Here is a 22,365-nt window from a genome sequence, read left to right as displayed (position 1 = left end):
GGATAACAAGTTAGAAGTTCCAAGACATGGGTTCAAATTCTACTTCTTCCCATTGTGTATTGGCAGTAAAACAAAATGGAAAATTAATATTCATTAGACACTAGTCACTGCCAAGCTCTGAATCAGGCATTCAATTTGATCTTGTCTCATTAATTCAATATGCGTTAGTTATTTTCTCAGACCTCTAAACCTCAGTTTCTAACCCTATACATTAGAGAAAGTAATAATTAATACCTGTGGCACCTATATTATGAATTATCAGAAAGGTTCATATAATTTAATATGTAAAAGTTCTTTGATGGCTGAATATCTATTAATATTTAAAGGTGTAGGTAAACATATTTATTATCGTTATAAGTAAACATATTTCTTTTTTAAGTTGTAAATTTGTGTGACGTTTGTCCTTCCTAGTCTAGGATATTCTGATGTACAAAAAGACTATCATTTGAAGATCTCATATAACTGTCACCAAACCAAAGACCTAAAGGGGCACTAAGTCACTCCAGAGAGCTAGGCATCCCAATTTAAGATACAATAAGCCTACGACTGATATGTTTTTCCAAGCTCCACCTACTCATTTTTTTAATCATTTCAATTTACACATACACCTTTCTAAGCCTATTAGAATCAACCTGCAAAAGGAAAGACTACCTTGTTCCTTGGCGTCCTTTCATGCACACTGAGCTGTTGCTGTCACACACACCTGTGAAGTACTTTCAAGAAATCTCACATTACTGCACAGGAAACCAAGATGATTACGAATCTTTGAAAACTTGGAAAGAACTGATAAGCACAGTAAAACAGCCTAATGAATTAAGGTGGCCAGGATGGTTGATAAGAAAGGTATTTACACCCAACATGGAAGAATATTGTAAAAACTATTTAAGTACATCTCACACATGATAAAAATACAAAAAAAAATCATATTTTAATACAGTTGCAATTCCAGTTATTCATATAAGCTTTCAATATGTATTATTATTTAATTCACTTATATGGTATCCAAAACAGTAGCCAAAAGTAAATTATATGTGGAGAATAATTTCATATTCTTTGAAGAGCATGAATTTTAAACCTACTTGCTAAAGTTTCATTGGCTAACTTGTTATTACTTCTATCAGCTCATTAAGCTGATTCAAACTGTGCACTCAGAAGAGCAGGAAGCTTGTAATTTATATTTGCAACCACTGGCCCTAGCATACTTCTGGACTTGGAGTAGATGCTCAGGCAATCTTACCAAATGAAAGAAAACCCAGTCCAAAAATAATCCACCTGCCATGAATTTTTTTAACTCTAAAATTCTCTAAGCTCACTACTTACCTCTGGTATACAAGCTCCTGTGAAACCAAACAGGCCATTGGCATTGTCACTTTTTTGTATTAGTAATCTTGCTGTAGTGTTTTCTTCAGAAATACGGGCTCCTCCATATACAGAGACTAGTTTTAGAATAAATAATTCTTCTCCTTCCTCTTCATTGTCATCTCTTGCAGAAACAATGAATGATTTGTTAGTTTCTCCCTGTCTGAACTCCAGATATCCAGAAATGGGGTGTAAATCACTCTTTGCAGGCATGGCATGAAGTTCATAAATTTCTTCAATGGTCAGTCTCCTCTCATAGGACCTCACATCCTGCATCAGACCTGTAAATCTGTCATTGCCATTTACTCCTGCCCCAATTCGCAGTGTTCCAGGACCTGAAATTAGAGATGGTTTAAATGCTGCAATATCCACAACTATCCTGTCCTAAACTACAAGTGTGATTCAGAAAGTAAAATAATTTTATTGAAAGATATTTTTGGGTAAATAAAACTTTTGCATAACTAGTGTACAATGAAATAAAGGTTATCTTCCATGATGATAAAAAATGAGTCCATAATCATTCAGATTTATGATATTTCATATTAAAGAAATTGGTAAATATATTCATATTGGATGAAATCCTTAAAAGTAACTTCTATCAGTCTGTCAAATAATGTTTCTGAACAGAAAGATAACTAAATATATACATACAAACACACATATACATGTATGTATGTGCATGTATGTGTATTTGGATGAAAATTTCTTCTATGACATTTTAAATTTTATTTTGCATATTTAAAACTGGAATGGTTCAATTTAATCACAATTTTAAAACTTCAGTCTTACTATTCTTTGAGAACTTCAAGGCTTGATGTGTTAAAACTTGTCTTGAGTTAAAGTTTTGAGAATGCAGGTAAAAAGTTTCTCCAGGCCAAATATATCTCTGTATCCAAACAACTAATGGAAAAGACATAGAAATAGAAGTATTTCTTTCCAGAAACAACATTATATGCAAGTCTTAGGGACTTTTTTTATAATAACATGCAGCTCAACGATGTCACTATATCTCAATAACAACCCTTTTCAGGATTTCACCAGCTTTCATTTCTTTATTGTTCCTTCTCTAATAACTAAGATGCTTATGTAAGATGAGATCTTGGCAGTGATTTTGGGGAAAAAAAAAAGTACAAGTAATATTTCTTGTCAATAGCCACAATACAGGCTATTTTACAAATCTCTACCCAGATGGCTCTTTTAGAGTAATCACCACTATCTGGCCCATTACTGCCATGACTGCTCCCAGGCCTACTATAGAGATTACCTTCCTGCCCACCAAACCAGAACCACTTTTTCACAGGAGCTCCAGATTGGGTGGGAAATCTTATGATGTTGTCCCTCCTATTGAATTATCTGGCAACTGTAAATATGTAAGTTCCCCTGGTTCTCACAAAATCATGTCATGGGTCTCACCAGCTAGGAGACTATCCAGAGTCAAAGATACAGAAATGATCGTATCTCCTTTAGTTCTGTTTCTATGATATACTGAAAGGAATACTAACCTAGCAGTTAAAGGCTTATTTTCAACTCTTGGCTCCTCTATTTCTGAACTGTGTGATGCTGGCTAATTTATTTACTAATTCTGACCTCTATTTCCTTATCTATAAAATACTTAATATATTGAATTTATTGTGAAGTACAAATTAAGCAATGTTTTGAAAATGCCTTATAAATGTAAAACACTATCTCATTTGAGGATTCTAAGTGCTTTGCTTCTATGAATAATTCTCTGGAACAAACATAATCATTATATCTCTAATTTTAGTATCAACTATTTAAATTAAAATGCTAAATCATTCAGAATCAAAAAGTTATAAAGATGCCAATACGTTACAGTGGTTCCTTCAGAATAGAGGTAATACAGTAACTTTCACTTTGCATCTTAATACTATCCTATACTTTTCAAATGTTATGGAATACATGTGTATTACATTGACAATAAAAGAGAAAAGTAGTGAAGTATATATATTGTGTATATAAAATTTTAATAGTACACTTAATGTTTACAGTGGTTATCTCTGAATGATAGCATTTGAATAATTTTTATTTCTGTTTTATATATATACTTTTCAATTTTTCTATATTAACCATATAATTATTTCTTTAAAAATATACCTTTTTGAAACCATGAGATACTACTATAAACCTACCAAAATGATTACAACTAAAGATATAAAAAGCCAAGCATTAGTGAAGTAGAAATCTCATACACCAGAGGTGAGAGTGTAAATAGGTTCAACTATTTTGGAAAACTGTTAGACAGTATTTACTAAAACTGAATATATGCACACACTGTAATTCAGCAATTCCATCCCTAGGAATGTACTCAACAGAAATGCATACAGCAAACATGTTCATCAAAAACATGTAGAAGAATATATATAGAAATACTATATATAATAGCCAAAAACTGAGAAAACCCAAACAGAAATTATAAACAACATGAATAAATTCTTATAGTTACATAATAGAACCCTTATTATAACGAGCATGAAATATCTACAAGGCAAAAATATGAATAAACTTCCTAAACAATACTGAGCAAAAGAAATCAGACACTGAAGTGTTCATACCTCTCAATTCTATTTACATAAATTAAAACAGGAAAAGCTAATTTTATGCTCTTAAAAATGCCAATAGTAGTGGTAAGTTAGTGATTGGAGAAGAGCCAAAGGGGGCTTCTGGAATACTCTAATTCTTGGTACAGGGGCTGGTTACATGGATGCTAAAACTGATGAATTTTAAGTTTTAAAAAATTCATTTATCTGTACACATATGATATATATGCTTTTATATGTTTTATAATATAGAAGGTGCCATATTTCATCAATAACTTAAAAAACACACATTTAAAATTTTCTTTCCAAGTTACAAATTACAAAAATAACATAAGTTATTTGCAGTAAGCCTAAGAGAGAAAAGAAACACCAGCTCTCACTTCCTCCAATCTTTTCCATTCTCATTCCACCACCATTACCATCACCAAAGGAATCAAGTTAACACATAACACGTATGTATTCATGCAATCAAAAGGTGAATAATTTAATGCCATAAAGTGCTGTAAGCACAATCCTTGGCATTGAAATTGGTGCATCTTGTTTCTTTTGCCCATCTTTTTTTCTGCTGGAAAAAAATACAACCAAATATCTAAGGCAGCAGATTCAGAGGGGAAATATTCCACTAAGCTACAGCCATATATGCTCTGCTCTGTCTTCTGCTAAACACAAAACAGAATTAAATCACAAGATGGAGGGACCAGGAGCAAATGTTGACTGTAAGGGTGATAACCAATATTGGTATGCACATATACACACAAATGTGCTTCTCAAGGAAGCAGCACACGATCTAGCATAAAGACAACAAAGATTATCTCTTCAAATCACGCCACAGAATTCACCAATTTATGTTCTGATACTATAAACCCCATAATAATTTTTAATGTGATTTTTCACTCCTGATTTCTTTCAACCTTATGCCCACCACCCTCCACCTCCAGCAATGCTGAACCAGCAGCAGTTCCCCAAATACAATACTGTGTTTCACATTTCTACATATTTACTCATTCCTCTGCCTGAAATATCATTTTCCACCCCTCCTACTACCCACAAGGGGATAAATGTTCCTCCTTCATTTTTTTCTGTCTTCCTACAATGTATTGTAGTGACCTATTGTACATCTCTCTCTGAGAGCTATTCCATGTTCCTCAAAGGCTAAATTTTGCCTGATTCATTTCTGCATCACTCAGAATTTATCATGGTGTTGGTAGCCATGTAGTTTTGTTTAGAGAAATCCAACTACTACAAAAGCAGAATTTTTAAATATCTGTTAGCATTTTTTAAAATTCAATATTTTTGAAACTTCAGATTTCAGTTGTTCTAGTTGTGATGATAACACTCACCATCAGTAATGGCTTCTCCTTTCAGACTCTTGATTCCTTTGGGCATTCCATTTCCATCCAGGTAAAATTCAATTATACCATCATCTAGGATAATTAGTAGATGAAGCCAAACACTTTCTTCTAAATATTTCATGACTGCTGTCTTGGCAATGTATGTAGCATTGGAACCCAAAGTTTTGTAATGAAGGGAAAGTGTCACATGGGACTCATTTGTTTGAATTTTTATCCCATAGTAGATGCTTCCATTACCATCATCCTTTGCTATAACAAATCCATTCGTATTGGCATTGGGCATTACCCAAGCTGAGAACGTAAAGTTGGCAATTGTGTTATTCCTGGAGGTGTGGTATTTTGGATTAACAGTCCCAAATGCACCCTCTACTCCAGTGAAGTACAAAGCATCTGTTCCGCTATGGTGACGTCGCATGTGTGGCTGTAAATGTACAGTGCTGGGGAAAATTCCAACCAGTAAAAAATCTATCATTGGTGGCAAACCAGAAGTAAACTCCCTGGACAGTATTTCCCAGCCTACTCGTACATCGCCAAAGACACCTTGTTGCCTCAAAATGGTGAAGTTAGTAATATAAGACATATCATCTTCTGAGAGGACGTCTTCTGCCACTTCTCTCTCTAAACACTCTGGATCCAAGATGAAAACTCCAAATGGATCATCATTGAATGGAATCATTACTGTCACCTGGAGGTTGGTTTCTGTTAGTTGGCCTCCAGGACCCGGAGATCCACCTGTAATAGAAAATTTATAATGAGTTAGAAACCAGAATTTCAAGTATTTCTAGTATAATGTGAAAAAAAGTAATTTGTTTAGCAAACAAACTTCTGCTTAAATAATTTACTCATCAATGGACAACAGTATCACCATATGGCTTTTGCCACATTTTTAAGGGCATGATATCAGAAAACATTGGTTCAGAATAATTTTATTAATAATCAGTCAAGCCTGAAAAGAGAATATAAACTAGAGAGATTTAATTCTGGTGCTTAAAATCAAAAGTGATGGGGAAATTTATTGTTTAAATGATGACACTTAGACCAAGTTTTAAGCTACCATGAATCTATACTTCCTAATTTCCATTAATGTTTTGTTGGAGACACTGTATTTGGTGTGGGAAAAGTCTATCTATAAGTTTGATGATGAATATAAGCCTCCATTAATAAAACTGAACCAAGCTAAGACCACAAAAAAATAAGTGTTAAAAATAACACTTAATCAAGAAGGGTATTTTGACATTTAAAATCAGATAATCAAGATACACTTACTTCCTCAACAATTGCATTTTCTATACAACTCTAATTATTTAAGTATAAAATGTAAAATTTTGGTGGCAAAGAATTGGAAAAACACAGCACCTGAAATGTTTACAAGCTTTAGAATATAAAATTCATTGAATTCAGGAATTGCATCAGGAAAAGCATGGAGAATTATTGGTTTTGCTACTTCTCCATCCATGAAGTTAACAGTCCCTGAAGTTTCATAGAACTCTTGTCCAGTATGTAAAGCAGAATCATTCTGAAACAGCTGCCAAGCCACAGAAACGTTGCCAAAGTGTCCTCGGTTCCTCAAAATCCTATAAACAAATTTAAAAAAATTAATATTTAAGAAAAACTTATAAGTAGTGAATCTAACACTAAGGAGAGTTTTCTATGTTATTTTAGAAATATGCTTTTTCTATTTATCTTTAAATAAACCAGCCAGCCAGATGCACTGAGCAACTATCAAGAATCTAATGTAAAGGGAAGAATGAAGTAGAACTTTAATAAAGAGAAGCACTTTTAAAAGTCTTGTCTTCAAACTTCAAAGTGAAGGACAAATTCTAACCTCAATCAAAAAATATTTAGATGATAACTGGCAAAGCGTTTTTAAAAGCAAAGCACAGGGTGAGAGTCATCACGTATCATCTAAGAGAAGAGTTCCTGAAGACAATGGATAATTCAAGTTTCTCAGTCCTGACAAAGGACTGAGGTTTAGGTGAGGACAGTGGGGAGAATAATTTCGGCTTGCCAGCCAAAGTGGTCAGTTTTTTGTAAAGATAAGTGGCAACAGCATAAACAAATTTTACCATTCATTCAGACTGCCAACTTTGAAATTATTCAATTTTTGACCAATTATTCTAATTTTGAAAAATTAACAATATTTCAAATTTTTACATGATTTTAATGATTTTACTTTATTTCACTCAATTTTGAATTTGCCTTATCCAAATATGCTTACCAAAATGCATTAGTCTTTCCTTCTTCCACTGCTTTGTCTATGGGCTCCAGAGAAAAAATGCCATTTGGATCATCATTAGCTTCTATTATCACAGTAGCTACTCCATGTTGATACACTACTGTATCACCTAAATTAAAAATGAATATGTCAAAATAATAAAAAAGTATTACTATTAAATTTATATTTTTAATTAAGAAAGTTTACAATTAGGTCCAAATTTTCTCACTGAAGGTCATATAATAAATGCAAAATACTGCTCCATTTCTCCAAAGATGTTTATGTATATCTGTATTATATAGGTATATACACACTTATATGCACATATATATACACACACACACACAGAGAAAGAGAGAGAGAGAGAGAGATGACTAAGTTCAATGTGAAATAGCTCCTATTTTGTTTTTTGAGAAAATGGTAAAGAGGAACTCCTTTATTGAAAAGCAAAAAAAGACACTTCTTCACAATAGGAATATTGTTTCAAAAGCTTAATAAGAAATCAAAAACACAGTTTCTCTAAAATCAAATTTTTGAAGTAGAGTCTTTTGTTTCATAAAAATAGTGAAAGATTATTCCATAACATAAAAATACTACTGTCCATGTTCATTGGAATCACTGGCTCAATCGGTTCCCTTTAGATCTCTGCCTTCAGACAGCAAAGTTTGATCTGTTCGTATACAAAACTAGGCAGTCTCCACAGTGTTGAACTTGATTCCTCTCTACTCTAGCCAGTTCTTACCACAGCATGTCAGCACTGTGACCACCTAGACATTAAGTCTCTTTTCATCACTGCCCTGAGGTCCCTATCACTTCATCTTTGCTCTAGCTGTTCCCTATGGGAACAAAAGTCCTTCCATTTTCACTCACCTAACTCTCTTCACTCCTGAGAACCCAACTCAGGCAACAACTCTTCCAGGAATTCTTCCTTGAATCCCTAGGTTAAGCCAAGCGCCTCTCCACTGTGTTCCCACTGCACTTAGCACTTTGTCAACCCATCATAACAATGATCACATCATATTAGTACACACAGACACACACATATGCAATTTTACTGTAAGCACTTGGACAAATGATTCTTATTCAAATTCATGCCTTAGAAAAACAGGTACTCAGTAATTGGTGCAAAGAAGTCATTTACCGCTGAACTGATGCACAGAATGCTGACCCCTTAAGTCATTAGGTGACAAAACGAGGCCTAAGGAAGCCATATTCCCAAGGCCTGTTACTTTTAGCTTAAGGTTTCTCTTCCTTATATGATATCAGAATTTTCTATTTGTGCCATATTGTGAAGAAAAGGTTAAAAATAATGCCATAGAGTGTATCAGGTACATGAAGTTTCAACACCTGTATTCTTTTCACTGCATTGCTCAAGAGAGCAGTGAAACAGACAATTTTGTTCTTGAACAGTCATAGAAGACGGTTAAGCACTACTTTTCACCCCTATTGGACAGTAGTGCTTAATGTCTTCATAGAGCACTGAAATGACAAATCTGCCACAACAGTATTGTATATTTACCTGTTGAATTAAAGAGGATTATATAGAAAGGCTCTTCTGTTTCTGGGATACCATCTTCATTAACAAATACAGATATGCTCTTCTCTCTACTTCCAACCTCAAAAATAAGTGTTTCTCCTTTTTCAACAGGAACAAAGTCTCCGTCTCCTGCGGTAGCCTTCCCATCCAAGGTAGCGTATTGGACGGTGCAGGTAACATCAACAGATCCATTTCTGAGAACTGTAAAGTTAGCAGTCTCACCCTCTTGAATCCTCACTACACGAGGTTCTGAAATATCCATAAGGAAGAAACATGTGAGCTTTTCTGATTCCATTCACATATTTTCAGATCACATTATGTTTCTCCCTGCCCTCCAGAAGAAATGCTGTCTACTGTGTCTTTGTTTAAAGAATCAGCTCTGTTCCGAACTCTGACATGAGGCCCCTCTAATTACTTCAACAGTTAATGGCCTTCCTCTTGCCTTAATTCCTACAGGATCCATTATCTTTGACACCTAATTTGTCAGTAAATTACATATTTGAAATCCTCTATCTTCTGTTTCATATACTTCAGGTCCAAGTTGAGGCCATAAGTTCCTTGAGAACAGGACTAGATATCTTATGTTTTATTTCTGCCAGAGCAATTAGCAGAAAGCTGAGCATAAGATTAATTCATTAACTACATATTAACTGAAGGTTACCAATACAAATCAATAAAATTCAATAAGTTTAAAAGATTCCTGCATAGGTATTAATAAATTGACCCCAATATAAAGCTCACAAAAAGGATTCAAGAAAGAATTAGAAATCTATTAAGTCTCATACATAAAACTAAAAGATGCCTCAGGTGGCAAAAGACAGTTCTAAAGAATACAGAAAGGTGGCAAAAATGCAGAAATCTTAATTAATATTTCCATTAGATATTAGTTATTATAATAACTAGCCATCAATTATATACAATAACCAGGCCCTCCCTGAGCCAGCTAGACTGTGCATTGGAAGAAACCACATGGAGGAGTGTTCTTTTCTGCACAAAGGAAAGAAAATACCTCAGAATTTGAAAGGAGGAAATGAAGTCAACAAAACAGTACTTATTTTATTTTCTTTCTGCTTCAGAAGATTTTTAAAATTATTTGTTAAAACTTTAAACAGATAAAATATTAGTCATTGAACAAATCATAAAATCATATTAAAACTAGCATCAATCGTGCTTTACTGAAAATGTTCAGTTAAGAATATTATTAAAATATATACACACTGTTTAAGAAAGATGGAAACTCACAAAAATAAGATAGCAATACCACCTGCAAAATAAATGGGGTCATCGTTTCTTCTAATCCTCAGAATTGCAGTTGTTTTGTTTCCCACTTTAGCTCCTCCAGTGGCATTAAGTAAGATAATGGTAAATTCTTCCATTTCCTCTGGAATCTTTTGGAAAATGTTACACATTTGAGTCAGGTAATTTATACATATAAATATATTATGTAGTCCTAAATTATTGTTTCTTTTTTTAAAAAGCTCTATGAATAATACTAATATTCATTTCTATTTATGAGGCAGAACTTCCCTAAGGTATTCAGATGAGACTCAGACATCCCCAAAATTATTTTAACGTGCATTCATCCAAAGAGCCACTACATTTTGACTAACTATAAAATTTAATGGAATTAGAGACATTTTGCCTCATATAAGCTAAAAATAGATATACTACAGAGCTCATATTATTTCTGTAAGAAAATGGGAAATATGTGTATTAAAAAGTGGAACAGAAAAATAACTTTTAGACACATTTAGAACAGAGTTCATAAATAGCAACTAAAGCTCTGCTAGCTCTCAAAGGCTTCTTTTAAACTGTACTGAAATTTCACCTGAGTGGGTCATAAAGACCTTACTCCGTGTCCTAACAAGATGAGATTCCCCGTATCTCTGAGTCTAAATAAATCCCCAGGTGGACACTGTTCCTCTTTCACATCATCCATGTTAACTGATGCTCTCCCCCACCTAATATAAAAAGGCATTGAAATTTTGTCTCTGAAAGGAAGGGTCTGATGGAAAAAGGACAGGCCTCCACAGCTGTTCCAAGCGCAGCTCCCCTCAGAAAGGTTCACTCGCCATTGTTACTCAGCTCTTTCTCTTTACTATCAATAAGAAAAAACCATGTTGGATCCATGACCCAGGTGGTCGAGGGTCCTGATTCTAAAAGTGCACAACAGAATACCCGGTAGAAAGCCCTGCCTTCAAAGGGCCTAAGTACAAGCCAAGGGCTCACCTCTTCCGCAGCTGAGAATTCCTGATACCTGACACGTGAGTGGAGTCACTGACCACTGTCAGTTCTAGTTGAACATGCCTTTAGGGGAACCCCAAAGTAATACTGCTGTCTTGGCTTATAGTCAGACATTACCATACTTGAGATCTTTATCACATACTTCATCACAAAATATATTACCGATGTTTAATTATTTAATAAAAAAATTATTGATCAACTACAACAAGTAAACCAGAGAGTTATATATGCAACATTTACCTCATCTGGAAGGGAGTAAATGGTGATATTCTTTGAAAATTCCTGATCTCCAAAGAAAATAGTCCCTTGCACAGGAAATACATCTTGTGTAAAGTCTGGACTAATCACCCATGATACACTAACATCACCAAAGTTGCCACGATTTCTTATTACACCATAAACAGCTGTGAAATACAAAGGTATATAATACATATGAATATATACTAAACAACTTTAAAACAATGAATAAAGAAATTGCTCAAATAAACAAAAGTAAAAATAACACCGGTTTTTAATAAGAACAATTATTTGCTTAGCACAGCCTCCAAGGTACATATCAAAATATATTAGCCTCTTCCTCCCTCTGTAGGTATACAATTAATAAAATAAATGGACTCAATCACAGTTTGGGATTTTAAAAGTCAGCATAGGAAACAGAATGATGATTAATTAGATACACCTATCATAAAGTCTTATAACGATATCTGCAAAAGGTGGTTAAAGGAAGCTGCATACTCAAGAGTGATTTTTTAACCCAGACAGACATTGCTCTAAAAATAAAATATTTCTTATCTCCTACTACTGCAATAGTTCCCTAGCAGTAATTCTTAGTTTTAAAATTTTCCCTATTTGACTTGACTCATTCTTAAGTGTCTGAGTTGCACAGCATATGGTTAATTGAAATCAAAATGTAAATAAAGTCGCCAGTATAATCACAATACTATGTAAGAAATAAAAATAGTGATATTAAATATGGTTTTTAAAAAGACAAATCTCTGCACTATATGTAATTTCTAAGGCATAATGGGCAACTGAAAATAACTAGTTACTAAAGAAATAAACTAAAAAATGGTAATATTTCTTCTTCAATAAGCAGAAATACAATATAAGAAACAGAATAAATTACCACTATAGATATCATCTCCTTTGCTTTCATTTATCATCAGAATTAGATCATCAGAAACAAATTCTATAATCCCATGAGGATCATCATTTTTTAGAATTGTTATGTTGACAACTGTAACACTTCCCAACTTGCTTTCCCGTTCACCATGGCTGCTGAGGACCACCCAATAGTGTTCATCCAACTAAAATGAACATGTAAAATTAGGAAAAATGTAAAGTTGACATTTTCACAGCAAATAAAAACTATAAATATTCAAGAATATTAATATATTCAATTTTTCTGAAATATGAAACTCACTGAAAGTACAAAAGAGCTGATATTATTCCTAAATAAATATTTTAAAGTTCTAACAATTAAGAGAGATACCAGATATATATATACATTACCCAAAAAGGAAATGATAAACAATGATACTACTCTAAAATGGCAAGAAGATTAGATGTTATCATTGCATTGATGATTGATCTGGTCATTTAAACTTACAAGAGTATATAAAATAAAATTAATTTAAAAGCAACATATATATTGGTGAGTAAACACAAAGGAACTATACCTGGCTCCATTAATATAGAACTTCAATTTATTTCCTTAAAAAATAATTTTTTAGCAAAACTTCAGTTCAAAACCACATCATTAAAAGTTCAGTCAACACAAATTACATAAAATTAGGCTTAACATAAATAAAGCTAAAAGGAAATGAAAATTGATCACACACTGAAAGTCTCAGATTGTTTGGTATTGCCTTACATAGGACAAAAATACACCATTCTAATTTAAATGAGTATTTTTTAAGCTTTTTTTTTTTTTTAATTTTCCAAACCTATGTACTTACCAATCCTTCCTTGCCCACTTCTTTTCTGTGTCTCCTTGCCAATGTTCAAAATATTTATATCTTTAGTATACCAGATACTAACAACCTTCCAAAAAAATTACAAGGAAAAAAAAAAATGTCATACCTCTGGTATCCCATCCAATCTTGCTAGCAAGGTGATCACTATCTCCCTTTCTCCAGGTTTAAATTCAAGTACCCCGGTGTTTCCATAGAATTCATTGCTATCTCTTGGCTCTACTCGGTAGTGTAGAAACTGCTTAACAAGAGCCCCCCTGGATCGGATGATGTGGAGCTCTACAGATTCTCCTTCCTTTAGAAAAAAATTCACAAAAGTTCAAATCCTTCAAGATCATTCTTCTGAAGTTGTGAGCACAGAATAAATTGAAGTTTCTTTCATACTTACTTTAATAACATAGGGTCCTCTGGAAGCAGAAGAAAATTCAAAAACTCCCCCGGGATCATCATTTTCTAAAATAATTAGGTCACGGCTAGTATATCCAGATTTCAGCACTTGATTTTCCACATTAACCCTGGAGAAATCAAAGGAAAAAGGGCACCCACTACTCGTAGTCTTACTTTTGAATATTGCAGGCTTCTAAGGCAATATTTACAACTCTTCCAGATAACTAAAAGGAAGGTTATTAGACCTTAAAGTGAATTTATATGTATTCAAATAATTTAAGATCAAAACAGTTTTATTCATAATAGTTATGGAGAACTTCTATTTCTGAATGTATTATATCATTTTCTTATTTTACTGAAACCAAAACTGCATATATATACCAAGAATATAGTACTCAGTGGTTGTAAATATATATTATTTATGTAAAGTATCAAAATGTACAGATTTGATTCCGATTGTAGAAAAATTTAACTTCTAACATGTAGTTAGAAAATATCTAAAAACAAAATTGTGTTTTAATTTTACATACACTTAAATCTCTTTTAAAAAACTCATTACATAAGATTATACTAACTGATTAAGAGTACATAAAAGTTGGACAACCACATGGACTAAAGCAAGCTACACTGATAAAAAATAAACACAATTATGATTATATTTTAGGGATAATTTGTGGCTTCAAATGCTTTCTATTCACCTTAATTTTAACCTCATGAAGTCTTTTTCTTTTAGTATAAAAGAAAATGTAGCACATATAAGAAAAAAAGGAAAAGAATGAATCTAAGATATATGAAATGTTACAACAATTCCTATATATCTCACAAAAGAACATATTAAAACAAAATTTTTTTATTTCTGGTTTTAATATTCAGTGTATAATGAGAATGATCAAAGGGACTTGGACTGTAAGGCTTTGGGGGTTTAAAAGCCAGCAGGCTCTTAAGAAGTCTCAATCCTGCGAGCTGCTCTAAACTTTTCCAAATGCCATTTCCTATTAAACCAAAAAGTATTCATTATCAGAGCTCAATATCACAATGAAACCATGATTAAAATGTAGAAATATGTAGAAAAGACAGTTCCCTTCCTATGCAATAGAGAATTTGAATTAACATCCTTCCCCAGCTTTTGGAAATCTGACAATCAATACCTAGCATGCTAGTAGCCACAGAAGAGAGAGTCCAAATAATAGAAAGGTTATTTATTATATTCTTAATATAGTCATATGATTTTCATAGCACATTTGCCCATCACTTATATCAATATCTTCATTAATTAAAATTTCCTATGTCCACGTAAACTAGAAGACAAGAAAACTGGATCAGAATGCAAAATATAAATATCCATTCTGAGCATTAGACAAATGAATTTATTTTTAAACTTTCTTAAAATGTGCTAGCCTTATGTAAAATGCAAATTCTGAAAAGTTCTGTATACAACACTGAGATATAAGCAAGAAATTGCCTAGATGCACTCAGAAAACCAATGGAAGAGTTAAGATTATGGATTGCTAACTCTCTGTTAAACAAGCTGTAAAGATTCATAAATAGATGTTGGGTAAGAATTTCATAAGCACAGCACAATAACTGTTCTCTAGGTTATGTGTAAGCTATAAGAAAAGTTAAAAATTTTAAGTACTTCAAACCATGATTATACTAATTCTCAAACTTTTAAACAAATATTTGAAATGCATTCATAAATTAAAACTCTTAGGACCAAAAATAAACAAACACTTCATATAAGCTTCCCTTATCATTAGAAAATGAAACTACACACGAAGCATGCACAGCCAGGTGGACAAGCAAAATTTCTCAAGACCTGTGATCATGCAGAACAGCAGCCTTGTCCAAAAACAGTCACTTGCAAAACAAAATGTGGAATCACTAAAAACAAGGCATTATTTTGTATACTTACCCAAAATACACGACAAACCTTTCGGTTTCTACCCTGTCAACATAGAAAGAAGTGTGGGAGGGGGGAAAAAGAGGCAGAGCACCATTTGCCAAAATCTCACTAATACTGCTAGAAACTTAAAATGGCCAGGGAAAAAATAAAGCTAAAGAAAGCCTTTCTTTTTCCCCCAAGAATTAGTAACGTTCACTTTATGGGAACTCCGCACCCTGGGCTCTTTGCTATTGACAAATGCTAGCAAGAGGTTCGGTGGTTCCCACTTATGGAAGATGACCCCACGGCCAGCCAGCATGTCAAGACCCATTCAAGACATTGCTTTCCAGGCCTCCTCCAAGGCACTTGTGCCTGCCAAGCACTGTACATGCTCACAAACCGCAGCAGCTGAGCAAATTTCACTCAGCCCTACTTATAATTACTTAGTAGCTTTAATTAGTTTTTTAAAAACAATAAAGGCTTCCATCCTCAGATCTAAAACCAGTTGTTCTTTGAGTTAGAAAAAAACAAAACTCTATAAGCAGAGAAACCTACACCTTTCATCATTTGCATAGGAATATACTCAAGAATCCCTATCATTATATCTTTTAATTATGCCAAATATTACTTAAACACCACTTTATATTGGGAAACCTAAACACTTTTCCAAATCCCCAATGTATTTCATTTTCAGTCTCAGCAAGCACATGTCAAAATGTACAGCCCTTGAGCTTCGTTTTTAAAGTCAAAAATACACCACTTATAAATACTGGGTTACATATAAATACACATATCAAAATTTTTCTGAAGAATACTGGCATAATGAAATTGTCTTTGATTTAAGAAAAATTAAACAATAGAATATTTTTAACTAGTACAGTATTTGAAAGCACCATAAATTGTTTAGTACCAGGATACCTTTTGTCTATGCTTAGTTGAAATACAGAGAATTTAAATTTGGATTTGACATTAAGGGAAAATTATAAACTGTATCACAGTAAAGTGTTAATTATTTTTGTTACACTATTGTATTGTGACTCATTGTAATCACACTTACTAGCATTCATTAATTCTTTCACTTAAGTTTTGTCAAAAATTTTCAAAATTGAGAGAGAGGTTTTGACAAAATATACTATTTCAAATTATACATTTTATTTTCATGTTTATTCAACTAAACATCTCTTTGAATATTCACATGTAATTTGTTCATTATTGTTCATGAACAATGGAGATAATACAAATATGAACTAGTTACTAATAGAATTAAAACATTTTAATATACATTTGAACTAATTTTCTCTATTTGAAAAGCACTAATAATTTCTAAAATTTTCTATCCTATGATTTGTACTTCCTTGTTTTTTAGACATAGGAGAGGAGGAAAAAAACTTTAAAAATTATACTTAATTTCAAATGTTTACATGATGAGATTAAAAATTACTATTTTGAAAGAACGTAAAGAATAGTCACTATGAATTTGCAGAGATACAATCTAAATCATTCTTTAAATATTTATTTGAGTGCATAAACTCTCAGCAGAGCTAACAAAGTTTCTACGGATTGTTGCAGCTTAGGTTTATAATTACTGTTCATTTTTCTTTAGTCTTTTTCAAGGTTGCCCACTGATTTAATAGGTACTCAAACCTAATTTAAAGAAAGAAAGGACATAAGTGAAAAAAATGATAATTTGCAATTTACATTTCATTACATTTTATGGATTTTTTTCATATGAAATACCTTTCTTTAAGACTGAATCTAAAATATATATTAAAATCATAAGTTATCTAGACTCTGTGTGTGCGTGTGTGTGTGTGTGTGTGTGTGTGTGTATTGTATTTGGTTTTTGCTTTTTAGTTTTTATTATATGTTCCCTTGGTGTTTTGGTTATTGTTTCATTTCATTTTTTATGTAAGAAAGGAAATAAACAAAATGTGGCTGTGAAAGCAAACAAAAGGAACAGTGGACATTCAATAGATTTGTTTCTATATTTTATATTTTTCTTTCATGTAAAAATAAAAAACAACTCACCAGGTTTTTTAAAATGTGTTTAGACAAAACACCTACAAAGAAAAACCTACAAGAGGCTGATAATAAAATATAGAGACGTCCAGGGATTCTATAAAATAATTTTTACTAATTCATTCGTAATAATATAATACAAAAATGTCTCTTGAATTTACCTATGAAATTTACTACTTCTAAATGTGAATTGTGCAAAGTCTCAAGTCACAGTAACCTTCTCTAATATGTATCAACTTTCATATAGAGACCTGCAGTAGATAAGGTTGGTTTTAATTTTTAACACATTGACTGCCATGTGAGTTGTATTTAACTCATGCTAGTTTTGAGCCTGGGGCCTTGTGAAGCATATGAAGACTCAATTCTCCGAAACAAATTCAGTAAATATGCCGTGAGTCACATACAACTCAATTGGCATGCAGTGTAAAAATTGATTCTAGTGCTGCATGAGTTGAATATAACTCGTGTACAGAAAACAATGAAAAATAACAAATTTTTCATTAAATTAGAAAGGATTGTTTTGTTTTTGAGGTTTTTATTCTATTTTTGTAATAAAACACCATGGCCCCAGGTAAATTTTTTTTTCTAGTGTGGCAGTCAATGTGTTAACTATCATTAATATCAAATAAACACAGTATATTTTTATTTTTAGAAAGGATTTTCTGAATTACTGAAGAAAAACTCTTTGGGACATTGTGATATTTTCTTAATATAAATTACCCACTGAGACATGCTAAGTAAATTCTTATCATTACTGAAAAGGTACCTCTTAAATGTGTGTAATTTTTGATTCTTTGGAAAATAAGTATTATTTAATGTTTAAATTCCATGTAAAAAAGAAAATTTCATTATGTGAAGATTAATGCTTTCTTTTACTCACTTAAAAAAAAAGCTCTAATCCTCTGCCCTATTGAAAATGAAGCCAACAGAGCTGTTTTCTTAACCTAACATTTTAGATTTGTTGCTGCCTATTTTTTTAATATAGCAACATATTGGCTATGCTTCAGATTTATTTGATACTTTCCATGGATTTTCTATGTAATGCTTCTTCACAATGAACAGCAGGGTAAAAGTTCACTAAAAGATATAATTATATCAATGGTCTAACCAGAAGTCATCAACAAATAACAAAAAAGTCAGAAGGTCAGCATAATACTACTTACTTGATTTCTTTTTATTTTATATGAACTAAAGAATTAAAACAAAAATCAAAATTATTTAAGAGAACTCAAACATAATGTTACTAAACATTACCTAATTGGGTTATTACCTGTCTAGAGAAAGCGTTACAGTTTCATTCATTTCCGGTATATCATCACCTTTGACAGTAATGTTGATTGTTGTGTCACTTTGCCCAGATAAAAACAAAACAGAGCCATTAAAGGGACCTATATCGTCCAGGGTCACTGCTTCTGAATTAAAGCCAGAGGGCTTCAAACTCCAATAGACAGTAGCCTGGCCATCAGTTCCATCTCTGTGTAAGGGAATGTAAACCTTATAAAAAGAAAAAAACAGAACAATTTCTTTTAAAACATATGCACACAAATGATATAAGTATCGCTGTTAATGTGTACACATATTAACATGTGAATATATGTATTCTATACAGGGATGTGAACTATTAAGCGACATTAAAACCACAATTGAACAAGCATTCTCTTTAAGCATGAAAATAATGTTAGATGTAACTATTTTATTAGTTTTTGCTAATCAACTTTACAAAATTACAAGAAATGTACAAAATTACCCCCACCTAACAATGCATCTAACCTGACATTTGTCTTAATAAAAGATGAATATTTTTAAAACCAAAGAATTGTGAAAAACATAGAACAATCTTTCTAAAGAATAAATTTCCATCAGTGGTTATCTAAAAACAGAATCAATTTAATATCACAATGTAAACTGAAAAATAAACTATGTTATGTAAAATACATCCTAAGTGACAGGGGCAAAATAAAAAAAATGCAATAAATGCAGTAGAAATAAAATCGGATACTCATGACTCTGGGTTATCTTGGGCAAGTTACTTAACCTCTCTGATCTCATTTTTTCTCATGTGAAATAAAGCTAATGATTCCCTATTTTGCAAGTGTATGGTGAGGATTACAGATTGTTTTAAGGAAAGCATCTAGACAATGCCTCTCCATTGTATAAGCTAAATAAATGGAATCTGTTATAATAATTCTAAAACAAATTATATTTGTTAGTTTTGTTCAAACTTTGAATATACATAATGATATGATCACTACATATCATGATGAAGTTTTTTCAAACAAAGAATATAAAGGAATAATTAATGGTGGATTATGCTATCCTTTTATGCTCCTAAAAGAGGAGTATCCTCTTTTTTCTTTGTCCTTTAACATAGCTCATCTTGAAAAAAAAACAGAAGATATTTTCACCATTAACCATGCCGCTACTTGGCTAGCAGTGGTCAGAACTCGCAACTAGTGAGCAAAATGAGATTCTCAGGGAAGAAAAAAAAGTAACAGAGGGCTGGGCCCCTAAATCACCCTGAGGGAGTGGGTATTGCCCGGGCTGTATATGGCTGAAAGAGAACAAAGGAAAACTTCTTCTTTTTCCCAAGAGAAGAATGCAGGTCTAAGGAGCCCAAAATTTTTCCTAAAAGCTAATTTCTCTCAGGGGAAAAATATGAAATAGTAAATTTACGGCTTTATAAGAAAACAAATGAAAGCAATCCACTCTTTAAGAACAAACTAAATGCTTCTCGGTTTTTAGAAGGAAAGAGTATATTAAGAAAAATATAAAAAATCAAAATCATCTTGAAAAATGAAGCTTTCTGCCCACTTATAGAAGCTAAAATACAAACAAAGGAAATTATGGTCACTGTATTTTGACATGAGGCTTTGATAACAAAAACAATTCTCCTCATTCCTGATCTAAACCCTACCGCAATTCAAATCAAAGTGTGAAGGACTTGGAGAGGGTCTCGGGGACAGACTGTGGCTCAGGGAATGGTAAGGCTGAAGGACAGAGCTGTCCCTAAACACAGACTTGGGAAAAATTAAAGCATAAAATGTGTGGGTGGCAGGGTGGGGAGCAAAATGGGTACTGTGTACATGAATATGCTTTTATGTGTGTACGCAAAAATTTATATATACCACATATACAAAATTTTAAAATTCCTAAGATTTATCATTCTATAACTTTATCACCACCACTTCCACCATCAAGCATAGGATCCAAGGCTGCCACTTCAGTCCTACTCAAGCTCATGCAGTGCTCAGAGATGGAGCAGGTCAAGGACACCTGAGGTACTGTGACTAGGCCATTAAAAAAAAAAAAGTGTATGTTTGGCTATCACTGCGTCAAATGTCATAGCACCATCTGAAAGCAGTCATACCAAAATATCCTACTTCTACTGTGAGCAATTAATTCTAATTATTTTATCCACTATAGCAAAAGATGATGGGAAAATCACACACTCATCAGTTACTTAAGTCAAATTCCGTACTGAAGGCTTGATGTAAATGGTGACATCTTTTAAGACCTGTTAACTCTGTATGCTAATCCTATGCAAAAAAAAAAAAAATAGTGCCTGTGCCTTACCTCAAACTCATTAGGTCCCATCCATAAGAAAAAGTCTACTTACCACTTCAGCAGCAGAATCTTCTGGTTCATGCAAAATGATTGGAAGATTGCTAAGAAAGCCAATTTCCCCATTTGCAATGGCTGGAGTAACCAATAATGAAATATTTCGGATTTCCCCAAATCTAGGACTTATGGGTGGGATTGGGGGAATTATGTTCACCAACTTCACAGATTCCAACTATAATAAACAAATAAAAAAAAATAAAAATTGTAGAATAGAAAAAATTTTTAAAGCCTTAACAGCATGGGGCGACAAAGTAAATATGCATTAACAGTCACTCGGCCACTTCATTCTCCACCTCCCTCATTCACCACCCCTTTTCAGTCTCCTGCTCCTCAGTTATTATCATTCCCCAGGGATCTTCCTAAACCCTTTATCTTATAATTTTATGCCCTCTCCCTAACAATCTCTGGATCTCTCCTCCAAATTCCAAATCATTAAACCAATTGCCACTGGACATCACATAAATGTCATTGGACATCACATAAATGTCATATAAACACCTTACAGATAGAATGTCCAAAACAGAAATCACTCTGTTCCATGTGACTACTCACCACTACCATCACCAGCAGCACCACCTGCTCTTCCTCCTAGTCACCTATATGCAACTACCTTGACCTTAAAGCCAAACATCAGAGAACTATCCACATCTCCTTCCCCTCCTCCACTGACCCAGACTTCCAATCACCCACTTCCCTTCTCTTCTAGACAAAATACATCTGAAGACCACTCAGAACTCCGTTTATAACTTAATGCATCTTTATGTTTAAAGAAATACAATGCATACATTACATACATATAGTGTCCCTGTAGTTAATGAATATGACCACCAGAGTAACTTTTCATGATATTCTTGTCACCTAGAATGCCCTTCCTTCATAATCTCACAAGTCCAAAATGTACTCACTTTTTAAAACCAGCTAAAGTTCCCTTCTCTCCCGTGAAGATTTTTCTTGGATTCTCCAGTCCTCTTTATTCTACCTCTTTTTGGACTTCTACTGCTACCCTCATTAACCTTAGAACCTAATTATAATTTTGTGTGTTCCACACTTTTACTTCACAACAGGCCCACAGAGCTCTTGTGGGTCTGTGTTCAAATCAGCATTTTTTCAGTACATGACGCACTTGAAACTGCAGCAGCTACACAATAAATATTGTTAATTCATCCCTCCAACACAAACTCAGCTCTAATAGGAATTATGACATGTCTCAAACCTTCA

At 33.1% G+C, this 22,365-nt stretch overlaps 1 protein-coding gene across 1 annotated transcript in view; it reads right to left on the bottom strand.

The window, feature by feature from the left end:
- ADGRV1 (adhesion G protein-coupled receptor V1) overlaps nucleotides 1-22,365 on the bottom strand; it is a 501,294-nt gene that overhangs the window by 424,194 nt on the left and 54,735 nt on the right. Inside the window, exons 10-21 of the mRNA XM_069492870.1 lie at nucleotides 21,143-21,319; nucleotides 18,797-19,020; nucleotides 13,627-13,753; nucleotides 13,348-13,533; nucleotides 12,392-12,572; nucleotides 11,506-11,669; nucleotides 10,286-10,409; nucleotides 9,004-9,270; nucleotides 7,488-7,614; nucleotides 6,626-6,843; nucleotides 5,258-6,001; nucleotides 1,321-1,694 (exon numbers count right to left, since the gene is read on the bottom strand). Of these exons, the coding sequence (XP_069348971.1) occupies nucleotides 1,321-1,694; nucleotides 5,258-6,001; nucleotides 6,626-6,843; nucleotides 7,488-7,614; nucleotides 9,004-9,270; nucleotides 10,286-10,409; nucleotides 11,506-11,669; nucleotides 12,392-12,572; nucleotides 13,348-13,533; nucleotides 13,627-13,753; nucleotides 18,797-19,020; nucleotides 21,143-21,319 (2,913 nt within the window). The remainder of the gene's footprint in view (nucleotides 1-1,320; nucleotides 1,695-5,257; nucleotides 6,002-6,625; nucleotides 6,844-7,487; nucleotides 7,615-9,003; nucleotides 9,271-10,285; nucleotides 10,410-11,505; nucleotides 11,670-12,391; nucleotides 12,573-13,347; nucleotides 13,534-13,626; nucleotides 13,754-18,796; nucleotides 19,021-21,142; nucleotides 21,320-22,365) is intronic.

The sequence above is a fragment of the Eulemur rufifrons genome, chromosome 17 (assembly GCF_041146395.1).
Source record: "Eulemur rufifrons isolate Redbay chromosome 17, OSU_ERuf_1, whole genome shotgun sequence".
NCBI classification, from domain to species: Eukaryota; Metazoa; Chordata; class Mammalia; order Primates; family Lemuridae; genus Eulemur; species Eulemur rufifrons.
Note: the sequence above shows the minus strand (reverse complement) of the source record. Positions and strands in the feature narration are given on the sequence as shown.